At 46.4% G+C, this 18,146-nt stretch overlaps 1 protein-coding gene across 2 annotated transcripts in view; it reads left to right on the top strand.

Moving 5' to 3' along the window:
* PPP6R1 (protein phosphatase 6 regulatory subunit 1) overlaps positions 1-18,146 on the top strand; it is a 327,149-nt gene that overhangs the window by 136,530 nt on the left and 172,473 nt on the right. For both annotated transcript variants that reach the window (XM_082274358.1, XM_082274359.1), the window contains exons 6-7: positions 605-717; positions 3,599-3,712. In XM_082274358.1, coding sequence (XP_082130484.1) covers positions 605-717; positions 3,599-3,712 — 227 coding nt within the window. The remainder of the gene's footprint in view (positions 1-604; positions 718-3,598; positions 3,713-18,146) is intronic.

Below are 18,146 nucleotides of genomic sequence, written 5' to 3'. Positions count from 1 at the left end.
TTCTGTTTGAAAAATTTTTTTGTTGAGTCTCATCATTAAGGATGAGCATTGTAAACTTCTAGTTGGCACCGGTTGGGCCTTCTAGATTGGGATTTGATTTCCATTTTCCCACCCCTCAGTTGTGATACTGCTCTGGGACGTCCCGAAGGTGGTGTATCACCGAGGACTACGTCTGTCGATGAGCGCTAGAGAAAAATGGATTTTTGTAAAATCTTACCGTAAAATCCTTTTCTCTTAGCTCATCGACAGACGTAGTCCCCGCCCCTCTGTTTTGGAGTTGGGTTGGGTTAAATTCTCTAAGCACTGCTTTTTCACATAACTGATTTGCTGAGGCAGAGAGAGAGAGGATATACCCTCTGGGACTGCCCCTAGGGTGTGGCCAGAGCTTTTTAATTTCCTGTCTAGTCCTGCTCCTGCGGAGGTAACATAACCCGAAGGTGGTGTATCACCGAGGACTACGTCTGTCGATGAGCTAAGAGAAAAGGATTTTACGGTAAGATTTTACAAAAATCCATTTTTTAATAAAGTTTCTTTAAAAAAAAAAAAAAAAGAAAACATTGTTCAACTTTTGATTTTAAAACACTTCTTATTGTTTGTGTTTCAGCAACATTCCAACGCTTCTCAGTCACTGTGCGATATCATTCGCCTTAGCCGTGAACAGATGATCCAAATACAGGATAGTCCTGAGCCAGACCAGTTGTTGGCTACTCTGGAAAAGTAAGACATGGTTTTAAGCTTTCTAGAACTCGAGGGGGAGATCATCTTGCTCAGCTTGGTTTGCTCTGTAATAGTTATGAACCTTCTGCTGCATTCATCACTATGAAAAGTAAAAGGAGGAGGACATAATCACAGTGGTTATGGCAAAGGGACTTCAAGCAAGCACAAATGAATTTGATTTGTGATGATTCAGGCTTTATTTAGAAGATATCTGATCCACCAGGTGTCATGCAATTCATATATTCTGTTAATAAGAAATTCTGAATTCCTAATCTAAATTCCCACCTATTTAGATGTATCCTTAGGAAATTGAACACTAAAAACAACAGTTAATTTAATAAAAATATGTTTTCTAAATGCCCTATTTTATGTGCACCCTGCTATAGTCACATGACATTTGGTTCCTTCCCTATAGTATATTGCTTTAGGGGTTGGCTGAACAAATCGGAAAGCTCGGCATAGTCTGTGATGCCACGTAAGCGGTGGCTAGCAAGCAGAAGAGTCTGTCACTTATTCTTGCCGGAATCGCTCTGCATTGTCAAATGGGGTGGTGCCAGCTGCTGTTACGTAAGGGGCATCTAGCAGTGGATAGGTGTTGTCAGTCATCCTTGTTTGAGCTGCTCTGCTTTGTCAAGTGGGGCAGAGCCTGCCTTCGTCACATAAGGTGCTGCTAGCATGGAGAATACTGTCAGTTGTCCTTGCTGAAGACTCTGCATTAGCAGGGTGGGTGGAGAGAAGGGAAGAGGGAGGAGATGTCAGGGACCTCCTGTAACCGCCTTAAAGATGATGTAAATAGTCACTCGGGCAGCTTCCAGAGCTGAAAAGTGCAGGTGCATGGCTTCTGAAGAGGAATCTTCCAGAGCATGCACAATGAGTATGACACTGGATGATGCACAGGATCGCCTAGTATTTCGTTGTTAGTCCTAATACGGAAATTGAGTAAATCCGCAAAATCAACCAGGTATTTACGTACAATCACGGCATGCATATAAGGTTATACAGATAAATGGATATCATACTTTTACATATGATTACAATTTTAATTTAAGTTTAGTGATACTTAAATCTGTGGTTAATCTGGCCCCTTATCTTTATCAAAGGAAATCTATTTTTTATAGAGCATCCGATCAATTAGAAAACCTTGAACAGATTTGCATTTCCTTATTACCATGTCTTAATTACAGTATGCTTTAATCTAATATCAAACTAATAGGTTTAAGTTTTGCCTATAGAAATTCTTTCGAAATTTTAGACTTGCGATTCTTTTGTTCCTATTTAGTACTGCATATATTGGAAGAATCTGGTACTGTAGATGTTGAGAGAATCTGGTTATAACCAGACATGTAAAACATGAAGCAGCAGAACACAAATCTTGGATAAACATTACCATTACACCAGTAATTTCAAAACTGTGGTCCACAGCCCTGATGCAGCCCTTTGCAAACTTTTATCTGGGCACTATTCCTCCTCTAAAGTCTAAAGGACAGTGATCTTGGCCCTTTGATTAGAAAGTTAGGATACCCCTGCTTTATACTGTGATTTGCAAATGAACAATCTAGAGTTCATAGAGAAGAAAACGATAAGAAAAAAAAAAGCATTCAGTGAGCATTAATGCCTAATCTTTAAGTAAGTTGGCTTAGAACCAGAAAATCTAGTCTGGGCACAGGATCACCAAAACTGGGCAAATGGGCACTGTAAATTGTTACCTGGCTTGACAAATCTCGAATTCTGCTACAACAATGCAAATTGTAGGGTCAGAATTTGGCATGCACAGCAAGAATGCATGGTTCAATCCTGCTTTGTTTCAGCAGGTCAGGCTTATTGTATGTGCGGTGGTGGTTTAAAGTGTGGGGGATGTTTTTTTGGTATACATAGTCATTCGTTGAATATTGTTGCTCACTCTAGTGGTATTGGTGCATTTAGAGCAAGGTGTTTACTAAACTGTTAGGGCAGACTTAATTGAATTATAGGGAGTTTGAACCTTTATCTTTGGTTTTCAGCGAAAGCTGAATATCTCCATTGGAGGCAACTCCTCTGCCATTTTATATAATCTGGGACTGGCTATGTGCGTTTTCCAATTACTGACTCTACTATGATGTTTCTTGGATTCTTTAGGTCTGTTCATGGATTGATGACTTTGGGGACCAGGTTCCATAGTATTAGGGGTTGCCCCTTGACATGGAATAATTGATCAAATCCCCATTTATCCATCTACAACAAAAGGGTTTGATGCTGGTTACCGGTGGTATGTTAGAGGAGTATGAATAGGGCCCGTTTGAATGCGTTCACTTAGACAACATTGTCTTTGTGGTTTTACATGAGGTGTGTTTGGGAGGGTATTTTTTCCATTGAATTTTGTAATTATATTTTTCAATAAAGGAACTTTTTTGCACATTTTGCTCTTTCACCGTTGCCGGTTCTCTTAAGAACTACCTTTCCCGGGGTGTCCCTATGGGGCCTCTCCTTTTTTCCTTTCTCTATGGATTTAGCATAGTTGTGGAGGTACCCAGTCCTTAAAGGGCGAAGCAGTGATTTGATTAAAATTTTCCCATTCTTCCAGTTTTGAATGGGTTTAGGCTGCTTTTTTTTTATTTATAAGGCAACTCCTAGGGTGTGTCCAGGCAAAGCTTTGCCAGTGTCCAGTCACATGAAGATAGTTGCTTGTTACCCAGGATCTATGACTATTCAAATATTTAGCCTGTATCCTTTTGTAGTGTACTCGAAGGTATGGAATTTACAATTAAGTCAAGTGATCCCCTTTTTATACTCATTGGATTTTTATGCTGGCTAATTATATGCTCTGTTTTCTATTATTTGGTTGTGTTTTGTTATTTATGTTACTGTATATTGCTGAACCCTTTTTTTTTTTTTTTTTAAACAGGCAAGAGTCTATTGAGCAACTTCTTGGCAATATGTTTGATGGCGAGCATAACGAGTCTGTGATTGTGAATGGCATCCAAGTGCTTTTGACATTACTGGAACCACGTAGACCTAGGTAGGCTACTAAGTATGGGCCTGTTCACAGTAGGTTTCTAGTCACATGCATTCAAAGCATTTGATAATTTTGCAAATTGTTTTCAAGCGTTTTTAAGCATATTGTGGTGTGTTTTAGGAAAATACAGTATGTGGGAGATTTGCAAAAAGACTTTAAGAACAACTCAGTCTGAACAATTGCAAATTCAATCGCTCAAAGTGTTCCCATTAAAGCATTTCACCAACATCTCAAACCGCTGTGAAATACTTGTAGCGTGAATAGGTGCTAGGGTCATTTTTATTGCTTTTCTGTTAGCATTTTTAGAGTGTGTGTGTGTATATGTATGTATGTATGTATGTATAGTTGCCTTCTGAAAGTTGCTACCTTGCTGAATGGCTGATGAGGTGGTCTTTACAAAAAAAAAGCCACTGAGATGTGCTTTTTTTTTTTTTTTTTTTAAGTCAGTCTGACTATATGCTATTTGAATTTCAAATGGTTCATGAGGAACTGGCTATGATTTTGCTCAGTAGGTGGTTCTTCAGGCCATGCTTCATATATGGTTTGATTAATTTCCTTTTACGGAACCTGCTAGAAAGTCCTCAGGCGAACAGCAGCTACATCCAATCAAGTTACAGTAGCAGCAGTGGGAGATTCGTCCATCCGCCAGTCAGCTTAGTTATATTAAAGGCTATGTTTTTTTTAAAGAAAAAATAACATGTCATACTTACCTGCTCTTTGCAGTGATTTTGAGAAGCCCGGATCCTCCTCTTATCCTCCTTTTATCGGGTCCCTCGCCGGTGCTCCTGGGCCCTCCCTCCTGCCCAATGCCCCTAGAGCAAGCAGTGTGCAATAGGGGTACCCAAGCTGCAGCTCTGCATGTCCATTCACACACACAGCCACAGATCGGCCCGGCCCCCTCTCTCTCTCCTCATTTGCTCCCTGGCTGTGATTGACAGCAGCTGGATTCCAATGGCTCCTGCTGCTGTCTCAGCCAATTAGAAGGGAAATTCCACAGAGAGCTAAGGCTCTCGTGCACATAACTTGAAAGCAATGGGGCTCAGGTAAGTATTAGAAGGGGGCTGCTGCACACAGGTTTTTTACCGCCATGAAGGTAAAAAAAACCATATAGCCTTTAGAGCCACTTTAACCACTTACTACCCGCCCACCATCAAATGACGGTGGAGTGGTGTAGCTATTATCCTGGGACGCCGTCGTATATCGGCGCACCAGATCCAGCGGGTCCCCCCAGTCTGGCCAGCGAGTGGGCTCAGGCCCCAGCTCTGCATTAGTTTGGCAGCGACATGGCCCCACTGGACACCCTCTCGCGAGGGTGCATACGACCGGGCCTCGTCTTGAGTCGCAGCGTTCCTCCTGGCCGACAGCCACCCGCATTCTGATGGAGCGGTGGTCTGTCCGGAGTGATGCTTACTCTGTTCCTGGTATGGTAAGTAGCTGTCACCCCTCTACTCTTTGAGGGTTTTGGGGTGGACGTAGGCTCCTCCCTGGAACGGAGGGACCCCCGGGTTCCTCCCTCCCCCCCCTTGTCTGATTGAATCCAAACTGCACAACCCTGCAGACAATTTTTACTGTGACTCAGGCAAAGCTTTATCGCTCTGAGTTCTAGAATATTGATCAGTAGTCTGGACTCCTCCACTGTCCAGGACCCCTGGACACACAGCTTCCCAAGCACTCCTCCCCAGCTGGACAGGCTGACATCCATGGTTACCACGGTCCAATATAATGGGAGGCAGGACTTGCCCTGACACAGGGGCAATGAGTGAAGCCACCACAGAAGAGCACTCCTTGTTCTGTGACTTAACCGAATCATAGTGTCAAAAGATTTTTAATCTTTGTTCCACTTGACAAGAATTTCCCTTTGTAAGGGGCTCGTGTGGAACTGAGCAAACGGAACCGTCTTGAAGGTCCACACCATTAGTCCTAAGGCTCGCCTGCAAGTCCGCAGAGAGGACAGGTTGCTGAATAACCGCAAACGAATTGCCCTCTGCAACTTTTGCAGCTTTTCCGGGGGAAGGGGAAGAAACGCCCTCACCAAAGCGGAGTGCAGAGTCAGGCCCAGATAATCCAGTTTTGAAGCGGTTACCAGAGCAGATTTTTTTAAATTCGTGTTCCAACCAAACTCTTGCAGAGTCAGTACAGTGGTCGCCAAGTCGCCCAACAGGACTGAATGGGAGTCTGCTCTTAAGAGATCGTCCAGGTACCCTAGTACCGCAATCCCCCTTTGTCGCAGTAATACCAATATGGGAGCCAACACCTTGGTGAAGACCCTGGGAGCGGATGCGAGACCAAAGGGTAACGCCACAAATTAATAATGTTCCTCTCCTACAAGGAAGCGAAGAAAACGCTGGTGTTCAGCGTAAATAGTGATGTGTAGATATGCGTCCTTGATATCTATGGAGGCCAAAAATTCTCCTTGGTGTAGGGGACCCCACTACCATTTGAAACTTCTGTACCCGCACAAAACCGTTCAGAGCCCTGAGGTCCAGGGTTGGATGCACTTTGCCTTCTTTCCTGGGGACAGGTTTGAATAGAACCCCTGAAAGTGTTCCTGAGAGGGAACTGACACAATCACCCTTTGCGACAGCAGATCTTGTACTGCCTCTCGTAGATCCCTCAACCGATCTGGGGATAGGCGTGAGTTGGATGGGAAGAATCTGCCCGACGGACGAGACCTGAATTCAATCTTGTAACCCGATCGGATCGGTTCGTGGACCTATTTGTCCTGAATCAAGGAGGTCCATGGTTCCAGAAAGAAGAAAATACGTCCCCCCACCATAGTTACGGGTGAGAGTGTCCCTTCATGCAGACAGGGATTTGTCTGTAGATCTGGATTTGCCTGCTCTCTGAGCAACCTGACCATGTCTTCTTCTGGAGACCGGGTGGTCTACCTTCGGTGGAACAGTCCATTTTGCCGGAAACCGCATCCGTGAATGAATATCACCTCTTGAAACGCTTCGGCACCACTAACGTGTTTGCGGCATCCCCATAGCTCGGAAACAATTTTGTCAAAAAGTTCCGGACAAGGGAAAACTTTGCCTTCTTCTGGGATTTGTGAGTGCCAAATGACACCCGCGTCCCTGATGTTGCACAATCATCCGCCATTTTTAGTTTCCCGTAATGACACTATGTGCCTCCACCAGCACACTTTCCCGCGTGGCTGCAGACGAGGATATGTCGTCCTCGCCATCCGAGAGTGATTAGGCAGAACCCTCAGGGTGACATGCGTCCGCGGCAGGCCGTATCTACCTCAGAAACTGAGGATACAGGAGAGGCAGGGGAGGGCATAGGGCACTCTTTACTAGTGGTGTTTTTTTAAAGCCAAATGCACTTTTGACACCAGGTTCTCCAAAACCGACGTTAAGGCAGACAGGGTTTGCGACCCGGAGGTCCCGTTAACCGCAAGGAGGGGATTTGTAGGTGAAATTTGTCCCTGGGACTACATATGAACCCTGGAATAGCACAGTGTCACTGTAAGAAAACTGCCAACAATGCACCCACACCACATTGGTACTACAAGTCCCAGCCACTAGCACTGGAGATAGGGTGAGCGAGACCTACAGGGACCCCAATAGACAAACCTACATTTGATATGGAGGAGAACAGGATCGTTCTGCTGGCAGAGAAAACTATCTTCACAGGAAGAGGAAGTACCTGGGTCATTACCTAGAGTAAAGGCCTAGCTGCTCCCTGCTTTCCAGCGTTCGTAGACTCTGGTAAAATGGCCACCCAATGCATTTCTATGGGGAAACCACAAAAACATAGCCGCTCATGTATTTCAATGGGAACTTCTGCTAAATGAGGCTGAATGATTCGACAGTAAATTGGCGGCCCCCACGGCGCGCCATGCGGTTTTCGAGACCCCCTAAGAGATCCAAAATATTTGTGGCATTGGGGGGGTCCATGGCAAGGACCCCCACCACGGTTAACCCCCCCAGCGAATCGGCTATAGCGGCATCGGCGCGTCCACCCCCCGAGGACCCCCACCGCTGACTGAGCTAGGGACCCCTATTATGGTGGGGAGGGAGGCCTTGGGGGGGCCTGGTACATACTCTAGAGGCCAGGGGGAATGAGGGGTACCCGAGGGTCCGACCTTCCTATGGAGGGGCCCGCGTCTGCCCCGAGATGGCCAGTTATGGGGGGACTCTACTCACCATACCAACGACATCGGGTGGGCACCACTCTGGACAGACTACCTCTCTACTCAGGGTGGGGGTGCTGGCGGGCAAGGGTACGGTGCAACTTAAGCCGAACCAGGTCGTGTGCATCCCGGCGAGGTGTTTAACTCGCGGGCCAGCCCCAGTCCATCGGGGCTCTGTCGCAGCGACGCCTAGCGCTTGGCTAAACCTGCTTATGCTTGCTGGCCGGGCTGGGAGACCTTAAGGATCTAGGATATCTGGTCCGCAACCCAGTCTTGCTGTTGATTGCAGTTCCCTCAGGAACATCTAGCTAAAAAACTAAAATTTCAACAAAGGTTCCCTTTAAAATAAAAAAGGCAAGCTAAAACCCAAATCCCAGCCGGGAACTAGGTCTTACTCCTAAATTAGCCAGAAACAAATTGAATCCTATAGTAGAGTAAGTGAGTGTATGCCTGCAGGGACTGCCCCATAGGAATGGTAAAGATTTTTCCTGCCTACTGTCCTACTCCTGTAGGGGGCAGCATAACCCAGTGGTCAAGAAGAATATGGCGCTATATCTGTCAATAAACGATAGAGAAAGCAGTTTGTTCACCAGTACCCAGTGGAGGAGGAATTCTACAAAAAGTGGAGTTCTCGAACGGTTAACCTGGCCATATCCTGCTTTAATAAGTTCCTGACAGTCGTGGTAGTTAAGAAGTCAGTTATTAACCACTTCCATACAGAGCTGTTACACCCCCTTCCTGCCCAGACCAATTTTCAGCTTTCAGCACTCACACTTTGAATGACAATTGCTCAGTCATGCTACACTGTAACCAAACAAAATTTATATAATTTTTTTCACACAAATAGAGATTTCTCTAGCGCTCATTGACAGACGTAGTCCTCGGTGATACACCACCTTCGGGTTATGTTGCCTCCACAGGAGCAGGACTAGACAGGAAATTAAAAAGCTCTGGCCACACCCTAGGGGCAGTCCCAGAGGGTATATCCTCTCTCTCTCTGCCTCAGCAAATCAGTTATTTTCTGTCTAGTTAGGAGTAAGGACCTAGATACCTTGCTGGGATCTTAGGTCCTGGCAAGATTTTTTTCTTAAAGGATTTTTTAGACAGCTTTTTTTCTCCAGTGTTCCTGTGAGATCTTCAAGCAAGAAAGCTGAACTGGGCGATGGGCTGGATGTTGAGATCCGGTGGTCACCCCAGTTCAGCCTACGAGCGCGTGCAGGCCATAGCTCCGCGCTGGGTCGGCCGCGACAAAGTCCCATTAAAGGACTGACCCCGCGAGTTAAACGTCTCGCTGAAACGCCAAAGACCATGAGTCACGGCGTCCATATCGGTCGACAGCCCTCCCGCCCCGGTGGAGAGGGGTACTGTCAGGAGTTGGTGCCCGCCTGGTTCCGGTATGGTGAGTAGTATGTTCCCCCTTTTCCCCTGACGGGTCTTGTGGTGAACGCGGGCCCCTCTCTGTATGGTAAGAAAGAGTCCCTCTCTATCCTATAAATGACACAGATCCTCCTACTTTGAGTGTGATTTTATGTGCAAAAAGCCAGGAGGCTTGGTTTGGGAGCTAACAATCTAATTGTATACATGTTAAAAAGATTATAATCTGTGGCATTCTGGGAATCTTACGGTGATAAGAATAGGCTACCTACCAGTCAGAAGCCACGGACATGTAGACTGCCTTCCTAATCAGATCTCCAGCTATTAGCAGGCCTCCCGAATGGCCATGCGGTCCGCCAGGGCCGGTACCGCCAACCACGCCAAATCCCCATGCAGAGAGAGTGTTGTGTGCCCTGCAGCACACCGCTATTCAGTACAGGCCGCCGCCATTTTTTTTGCTGGATCGCACGAGCCGCCATTTTGGCGTAGCCTCGTGTCTCCAGCATGGGGGCGGCCATGTTTGAGGTGATCCAAACACCTCGTGGAGCTAGGGGAGGCGCCGGAAGGCGTGCAGAGGGGCGGAGCCGCCTCCTTTCTTCCTGGGCAGCCAGCCAAAAGACTTCCTGTTTGTCAAGACAGCGCTGTAACCTGTTGCAGTTAAACTCTGAGCATCAAGTGGTGAGCCTGGGGGTCTATCTCTCTCTCTCTCGATCGATAGGGATCCCTAGCAGGTAACACTAAGGGGCTTTTTGTGGCGCTGGGGGTCTGAAAAAAAAAAGTTTTTTATTTTTGAATCATATTATCCAGGAAGTGACTGGAATTATCATGGACCCTGCCACACATATTCCCCCCACCTGTTTCCCTCGAGGGGGCCACGGGACCCGCCGGTGCACAGAGTGTAGAGTCATTTACAGCAATTTTGGAGTCTATGGTGGCTCGGGTGGAGGCGGCCTGTCAGGGACGGGGGTCAAGGAAGCGACCCCCGCCTACCCCTATACTATCTGACACCTCTGACTCTGATTCAGAGATGGTCACTGCAGTTGCAGGTTCCTCTGCAAAGGCTGTTATCCCAGGTAAAGCCCCCTCAGACAGTGAGGAGGACGCTTCTTCTCCTGCTATAATTCAGGAAGAAGCATTGGTGGACGCACTAGTTGTGGCAGTGCAGGAAACCTTAAAACTTGAGGCTTTACCGGCAGAGGCAACTGAAACAGAGATTCCTTTTGGTACTAATAAGCCCATCAAAACGGTGAAGGTTTTTCCTGTACCCAAATGTTTCGGTAATCAGATTAAAGGAGAATGGGAGCATTCTAAACGTACCTTTACTATTTCCAAGCGTATTGCTAGACGCTATCCGTTTGAGGAATCCATCATTAAGAAATGGACGGTACCACCAGTGGTGGATCCACCTATTTCCAGGCTGAATAAAGCCACGGTTATCCCAGTGGAGGACACTTCGTCCTTTAAGGATCCGGTGGATCGAAAGATGGAAGCAGAGTCCCGCACCATCTTCTCTCTGATAGGGTCAGCATTTAGACCAGTAATTGTTATTGGTCTAGTTTCCCAGACACTTACGGAATGGGCGAAAATGGTACGCCAAGACCTTAGGGGAAAAGATATTCCCCAGGAGACATCTGATTTGATGGAACAGATTATACAAGGGCTACAGTTTATCTGTGACGCAGCCTTGGACACTACTCCCTTATTAGGGCATGCATCTATGTCAGCGGTGATCCTCAGACGTGTGCTGTGGTTAAAATGCTGGTCAGCTGACCTAGGTTCCAAAAAGACCTTGACAAATCTCCCTTTTCAGGGGAATCGTCTATTTGGGGCCAACCTAGATGAAATCATCAAGGATGCCACTGGGGGCAAGAGCACTTTTTTGCCACAGGCTGCTAAAGCTAAGGGACCTCGCAACAAGCGAGGACCTTTCTTTACCGCCCATAAAGGGCGCCCGGCTGGTACTAGCGGGAAAGGCAGGACTCCTCCAGGAGGGTTCAAGAAGGGCTGGTCGGACAAGCAGAGGACCAACCCAGCCAAACCCGAAGCAAAAGAGTACACAGCCTGAAGGTGCGCCCCCACCTGGTTTCAGGGTGGGGGGACGTTTTCACTGGTATTCAGGACATTAGATCGAGCTTCAACCACTACTACCGGTGCGATTCTTCCCTTCCAACATTTAAGTACTACAGGAAGCGGTAGTTACCGTTCCCTGAATAGATCTTTTCCTTTACCTTTTCCTAAGATTAGTCCCTATACCTCACAGGAATCGGATCTGGTTGACCAGATAGGCCAAGTAGCCTCTAGTCGGGTGACTTCGGTCCCTGAGGTTCAACCAGAAAAGATCACCCTTCCTGATAACAATCAGGTATCTGATAAATGTGTGGGAACAGAAAACGACCAGACTTTCTCGGATGGTCGGGGCCAGATACCTCTAGGGACGCCTGGTTCAGATTCTATCAGCGCCAGTGGTCCTAGAAATTCTAGGCTGGCCTCCTCAAGCCGGCCTGGCCGACTTGGACATGCTAGTCGCAGACGTTCCGTGGGAACTTCGTCTCAGGGAGTGTCTGTGGTCTCAAGGACCAATTTACCATCATGCTTTACAGTCGCTGGGTTTAATGGCCTGGCCATTGAGACCCAAGTACTGAAGGACAGAGGTTTGTCTACTTCAGTCATTCCTACCCTTATTAAAGCAAGGAAAGCGACTTCCAGCAAGGTCTATTATCACACATGGAAGACTTATATTGCGTGGTGCGAATCTTTAGGATTTCCTCCACGTACCTATTCGGTGACTCGAATATTGGCCTTTTTGCAACAAGGGGTTGAGCAGAAGCTAGCCTTGAGCACCATCAAGGGTCAAGTTTCAGCATTAGCAATCTTCTTTCAGAAACCTTTAGCTACCAAGTCCTTGGTGCGGAATTTCATCCAGGGGGTGCGGCACCTGGCTCCTCCAGTCCGCGCGCCCTTACCGCCCTGGGATCTTAATTTGGTTTTGTCGGTTCTACAGAAACCTCCCTTTGAAAACATCAGGGAGATTCCCTTGCTTACTTTATCCCAGAAGGTGGCCTTCTTGGTGGCTATTACTTCTGTTCGCAGGGTGTCAGAACTGGCTGCATTATCATGCCAGTCCCCATACCTAGTGATTCATAGGGATAAGGTAGTACTTCATCCTAAGCCATCTTTTCTTCCTAAGGTGGTTTCAGATTTTCATCTGAATGAAGATATTGTACTACCTTCCTTGTGTCCTCAGCCCAAGCATCATCGGGAACATGCGTTGCATTCCTTAGATGTGGTTCGGGCAATCAGGGTATACCTGAAAGCTACGGAATCATTCCGTAAGACGGATTCACTTTTTGTGATCACGGATGGCCCCAGAAAGGGTTTGCCTGCATCTGCCGCGACCATTGCCAAATGGATTAGACAAACGGTGGTACAGGCTAATTCTATTAAGGGTCAGAGTCCTCCGTTCCCTGTTAGGGCGCACTCCACTCGAGCGCTCAGTACTTCCTGGGCCTTTCGCCATCAGGCGTCAGTGGTCCAGGTATGTAAGGCGGCCACCTGGTCGTCTGTACATACCTTTTACAAAATTCTATAAAATTGATGTGACGGCATCGGCGGATGCCTCATTTGGCCGCAAGGTTTTGCAGGCCGCAATTTGAGGAGACCGGTGGTCTACCTCGAGGGTTTTTTTCTGTTTGGAAAAAAAAAAAAAAAAAAAAAAAATTTTTTTTTTTCTTTTTTGTTGAGTCTCATCATTAAGGATGAGCATTGTAAACTTCTAGTTGGCACCGGTTGGGCCTTCTAGATTGGGATTTGATTTCCATTTTCCCACCCCTCATTTGTGATACTGCTCTGGGACGTCCCGAAGGTGGTGTATCACCGAGACTCGTCTGTCAATGAGCGCTAGAGAAAAATGGATTTTTGTAAAATCTTACCGTAAAATCCTTTTCTCTTAGCTCATTGACAGACGTAGTCCCCGCCCCTCTGTTTTTGAGTTGGGTTGGGTTAAAATCTCTAAAGACTGCTTTTTCACATAACTGATTTGCTGAGGCAGAGAGAGAGAGGATATACCCTCTGGGACTGCCCCTAGGGTGTGGCCAGAGCTTTTTAATTTCCTGTCGGGTTATGTTGCCTCCACAGGAGCAGTCCTGTGGAGGCAACATAACCCGAAGGTGGTGTATCACCGAGGACTACGTCTGTCAATGAGCTAAGAGAAAAGGATTTTACGGTAAGATTTTACAAAAATCCATTTTTCTTTTGGTAGTATTTGATCACAACTGGGTTTTTTTTTTTTTCGTGATATAAGCAAAAAAAAGAGCAAAAAGTTTAAAAAAAAAAAAAAACACTATTTTTAGTTTCTATTATGAAATTTTGCAAAAAAAATTTTTTTTCATCATACCTTTGAGCCAAAATTTAAACTGCTACATATCTCTGGTAAAATTAACCCAAATTAGTGTATATTTAGTCTGTGTGAAAGTTATTGAGTCTAGAAGCTATGGTACCAATTTCTGAAAATTGATCACACCTGATGTACTGACTGCCTAGCTCCTTTCTTGAGGCCCTGAAATGTCAGGACAATACAAATACCCCCCCCAAATTACCCCTTTTCGTAAAGCAGACAGTCCAAGGTATTTAGTAAAGAGGCATGGTGAGTTTTTTGAAGTTGTAATTTTTTCCCACAATTCTTGGGAAAATAAAGGAAAAAATGTATTTTTCTCCCCCCCCCCCACAAAGTTGTCAATTTATAGGATATTCCTAACACATAGCATGTACACAGCAAAAATGACACCCCAAAATACATTCTGCCACTCCTAGCCACATAGGGGCCCAACATCCAAGGAGCACCATCATGCATCCTAGGGACATAAATCACACACACAAATTCCTGACAACCTATCACATTGTTGAAGGCCCCTAACACCTAGCATAATACATACCAAAATGCATACCAAAATACATTCTGCTGAGCAAAGGAGAAACAAAAGATTACCTGTGGTTTTAGCAGTGCAGTGGTCCAGGCAGCAGGCAGGAACGTAGACAGTGACCGTGAAAGGATCGTCCAGGCAGCAGGCAGGAATACTGTCCATAGTCGGTACAGGCAGAGATATTGTCAGCACAGCCAAAGCATTGGTCCAGATAGCAAGCAGGGATATGGTCAGAAGCAGCGAAGGATTGTCCTTGCAGCAGGCAGGAATACTGTCCATAATTAGTACAGGCAGCAGGCAGAGATATGGTCAGTACAGCCCAAGTATTGGTCCATGCAACAGGCACATGTTCCATAAAAAGTCCTGGGTCAGTGCAGGCAGAGATATCAGCACAGCCAAAGCATTGGTTCAGGCAGCAGGCGGGTCCATCAAGCTTAGGGCCTCGGTCGGCAAAGAATGGGGAAAGGGGTAGAGGTGTCTCCCACCCAAATCGCTTTGAAGCCTCTGGATTCCAGAACCTGTTCCGGGATTACAAAACCCAGAGAAAACCAAAAATTGTTTTTCTCAACTCATAACATTATTCTGATGCCCCTCACAAAAGTGAGATCCCTGTGTAATTTTGAATCCCACTACTAAAGTAGCAGGGAGAAAGATCAGTCTAAGTGGCAGGCAAAAAACATGGTCATAACAGGCCAAGGTCAGTGCAGGTAAAAGGCAGAAATAGACGGTAAGCTAATACATAATCGATAAACAGTCCAGGGTCAGTTCACGTGAAAGGCAGAAATGTGGCGGATAAACAATGCAGACGGCAGGCAGAGGCATAGTCGATATACAGGCCAGGGTCGATTCACATGGAAGGCAGTGATATGGTTGGTTGAGGCAGCAGAAAAGTATTCAGCACAGAAATTGAAAAAGGGGAAATGGCAGTCTGATTAAAATATGGGCTAAAAGTTTAGGGCAGTATGATAGTCTGAAGCAATCTCCGATACATAGGCCAGGTTGGGAGGGACATTGGGCACAATAAAAACTGGTGTCTTTCCCAATTCCTCTTTTGCTACACACCCAACACTTTTTTTGGTGTCTTCCGGTTTCTGATGGTGGGATATGGTCAGGGAAATGGCGCTTATGAAGTCTGCTGACACAATCGGAACAAATGCTTTCAGGGGAGGATCCTTGCTGGTAAATCAGGGCAGTGGCAATATCTTCAATAAACTGGAGAAAGGTGTTTGGTGTTTCTGTAGATTTTTGATAGGTGATATATGCGTTGTAAATGGGCAAATGGAAAAAGTAAATTGCGACTTTTTTTCATACCAAAAGGAGGGACTTTTGTGTCGGGAGATAAAGCTGCAGAATTTGATCATTTAAATCCACCCCCTCCCCCCATGAACTTCTTGTACTCGTGGATACAACCAGGCTTTCGAACGGGACCGCATCTTCTTTGAAGTTCTACTGAGGCACTTCCTCATTCCTAAGGCTTGCGGATTCCTGGTTTTGTAATTTTGTGGTGACCAGATGCTGCGGGAAGTCCTTCCTGTTTTTTCTTGCTGTACCGCAGGCCAAGGTTTTCTTCAGGTACAGGTGGTGGAAAAGGGGCAAACTGGTATAATAATTAAAAAAGAATAGCGCAACCATGCAAAAGAAATGACTATTAAATATGGAGACAATCCATAAATAAAAATGGGGATTTAGTCCCACCATATGGCCATATCGTGCTCAAGCCCACCACTGCGTCAAAGTACCCCATTATCAGTGGGTCCTACACTATCCATTTTTATTTATGGATTGTCTCCATATTTAATGGTATAATAATTGCCCATATAAATGTTTTACCCCTTTTGTAACAGTGGGAAGGCTAGGTCCCAGACAATTTTCCCACTTATTCCCATGTACGTTGGGCACTCAGAGGGCTGGAGCTGGGAGTCTCTGCCTTCGTACACGCGAAAGGCGTACACATACCCAGTGTTGCTTTCACAGAGCTTGTTAAGTTTTAAACCGTACTTAGCCCTATTGCTGGGAATGTACTGCTTAAATTCCAGCCGTCCTGTGAAATGGACCAGTGATTTGTCCACAGAGATGTTCTGATCAGGGACATAAACTTCGGGAAACCGCTTAGAAAATAAATCAATTAGGGGGCGAATTTTATAGTTTGTCAAAATTGGGATGATCTCGGGGAGGGCACTGCGAGTTATCGTTGAAATGCAGTAAGCGCATTTTAATGTCATAGTGGGACCTGGACATGACCCATAAATTGGAATGTGGTCTATGGGTTTGGTGGACCAATAGGAAGGCAACTTGTGTTTTTTTTTGTTAGCCCCATATTGATGGTAAGGCCCAAAAACACTTTAAGGCTCTTCTACTGTTAGGGGTCTCCACTCGAAAGGACGGGCATGATATGAGGTGGGGTTGTTCTCTATGAATTGTTGGGCAAAAATATTTTTTTGGTCCACGATGCCTTGAAGGATCTCGTTAGGGAAAAATAAATTGAAAAAATCAATTAGAGAAAATTTTTCGGTGTTGACCTGCAAACCTGGCTGTGCTGGGAAGGGGGGATTGTAGCTGACCCTGAGCTAGAAGGCAGCCACAATGGGTTTGCTAAGGCATCCGAAAGCTGCATTTGAGCTCTAATTCTTTGGGGCTGGTGTGAAATGCCAGTGCTTGTACTGGGCCTTTCCTCCTGGGGTCTAGCGCCATTGCGTTTGCCGATTGGCCATTGGAGTGTATGGCGCTGCTGGTGTCTGCCTGGTTTTCAGTGCGTCTTCTTTTAGGCCGAACTTCTTCCTCCTCCAATTTGGTCCCTGATGTAAAGCCTTCAAAGGGCTTGGATTCTGAACCGGATTCAGAATTGGACCGTAAGAGCTCCCCTGCTCTCATCCTTCAGGGTTAGAAATTGATATGCCTCTTCGGCAGTGAAAACGTTTTGGACTTGGACATGGTGGCTGTATGAAGGGTGACAGGTACTCGGGTACTTTGATAGGCAGGCGGCAGGTACTCTGATGAGCAGATGGAAGGTACTCGGGTACTCCGATGGGCAGGCGGCAGGTACTTGAGTACTCTGATGGGCAGGTGACAGGTACTCGGGTACTCTGATGAGCAGGTGACAGGTACTCGGGTACTCTGATGGGCAGGTGACAGGTACTCGGGTACTCTGATGGGCAGGTGACAGGTACTCGGGTACTCTGATGGGCAGGTGACAGGTACTCGGGTACTCTGATGGGCAGGTGACAGGTACTCGGGTACTCTGATGGGCAGGTGACAGGTACTTTGGTACGCTTATGGGCAGGTGACAGGTACTCTGATGGGCTCACAGATAGGTACTAGTTCAGCTGGTGACCAGTCCTCTTTATTTGGTGGGGCAATCAGGGCACAGTATTCACAGTATAGTGGTAACTCACTGTTTCCAGATCTCCTCCTCACACTGGATGGGTGTGTGAGGAGGAGAACCTGGTAACAGTGAGTTACCACATCTTTGTTGACATTTGTCTCTGGCTGTGATTGGACACAGCCGGTCACGTGGTAAAAAGCCAATTTCATTGGTTGTTTACCTTGATCGGGGATGGGCTCTGTCCGAGGGACGAGCCTCGTCCCCGATTGCCGCGCTGCGCGCCCCCGGGGGCGTGCAGTGGCGGCGAGAGTGGGTAGGCGTCGTATGACGGCTACCTGGATCGGTGAGATGTTCCTGCCTGCGTCATTTTACTATGGCCTGGTATGGAACTGGTTAAATTGGCGTCTCACGAATGGGAACATTAGATAGATTGAAATTTGCCTTGTCCCTGCTGAACTGGCCAAACTTAGATATATCTATGGTCAGCTTAAGGGTTTTGGCTGTCTGTCAATTTAGTCCTGAAATGCACAAAACTCTGCCTGCAGCACAGCCAATAGGATAACCCTACTGACTGGACAGTGGGAAACTGAGAAACTCATCCCTCAGCTCTCTTCTGTCACCATTTTCCTTGTCAGGATTTACATATAGTCCGCCTGATTGGCTCCTGGTGCTGGCTTTCTCTCC

Source organism: Pelophylax lessonae, assembly GCF_965119305.1.
Source record: "Pelophylax lessonae genome assembly, chromosome: 12".
Taxonomy (NCBI): Eukaryota; Metazoa; Chordata; class Amphibia; order Anura; family Ranidae; genus Pelophylax; species Pelophylax lessonae.
Note: the sequence above shows the minus strand (reverse complement) of the source record. Positions and strands in the feature narration are given on the sequence as shown.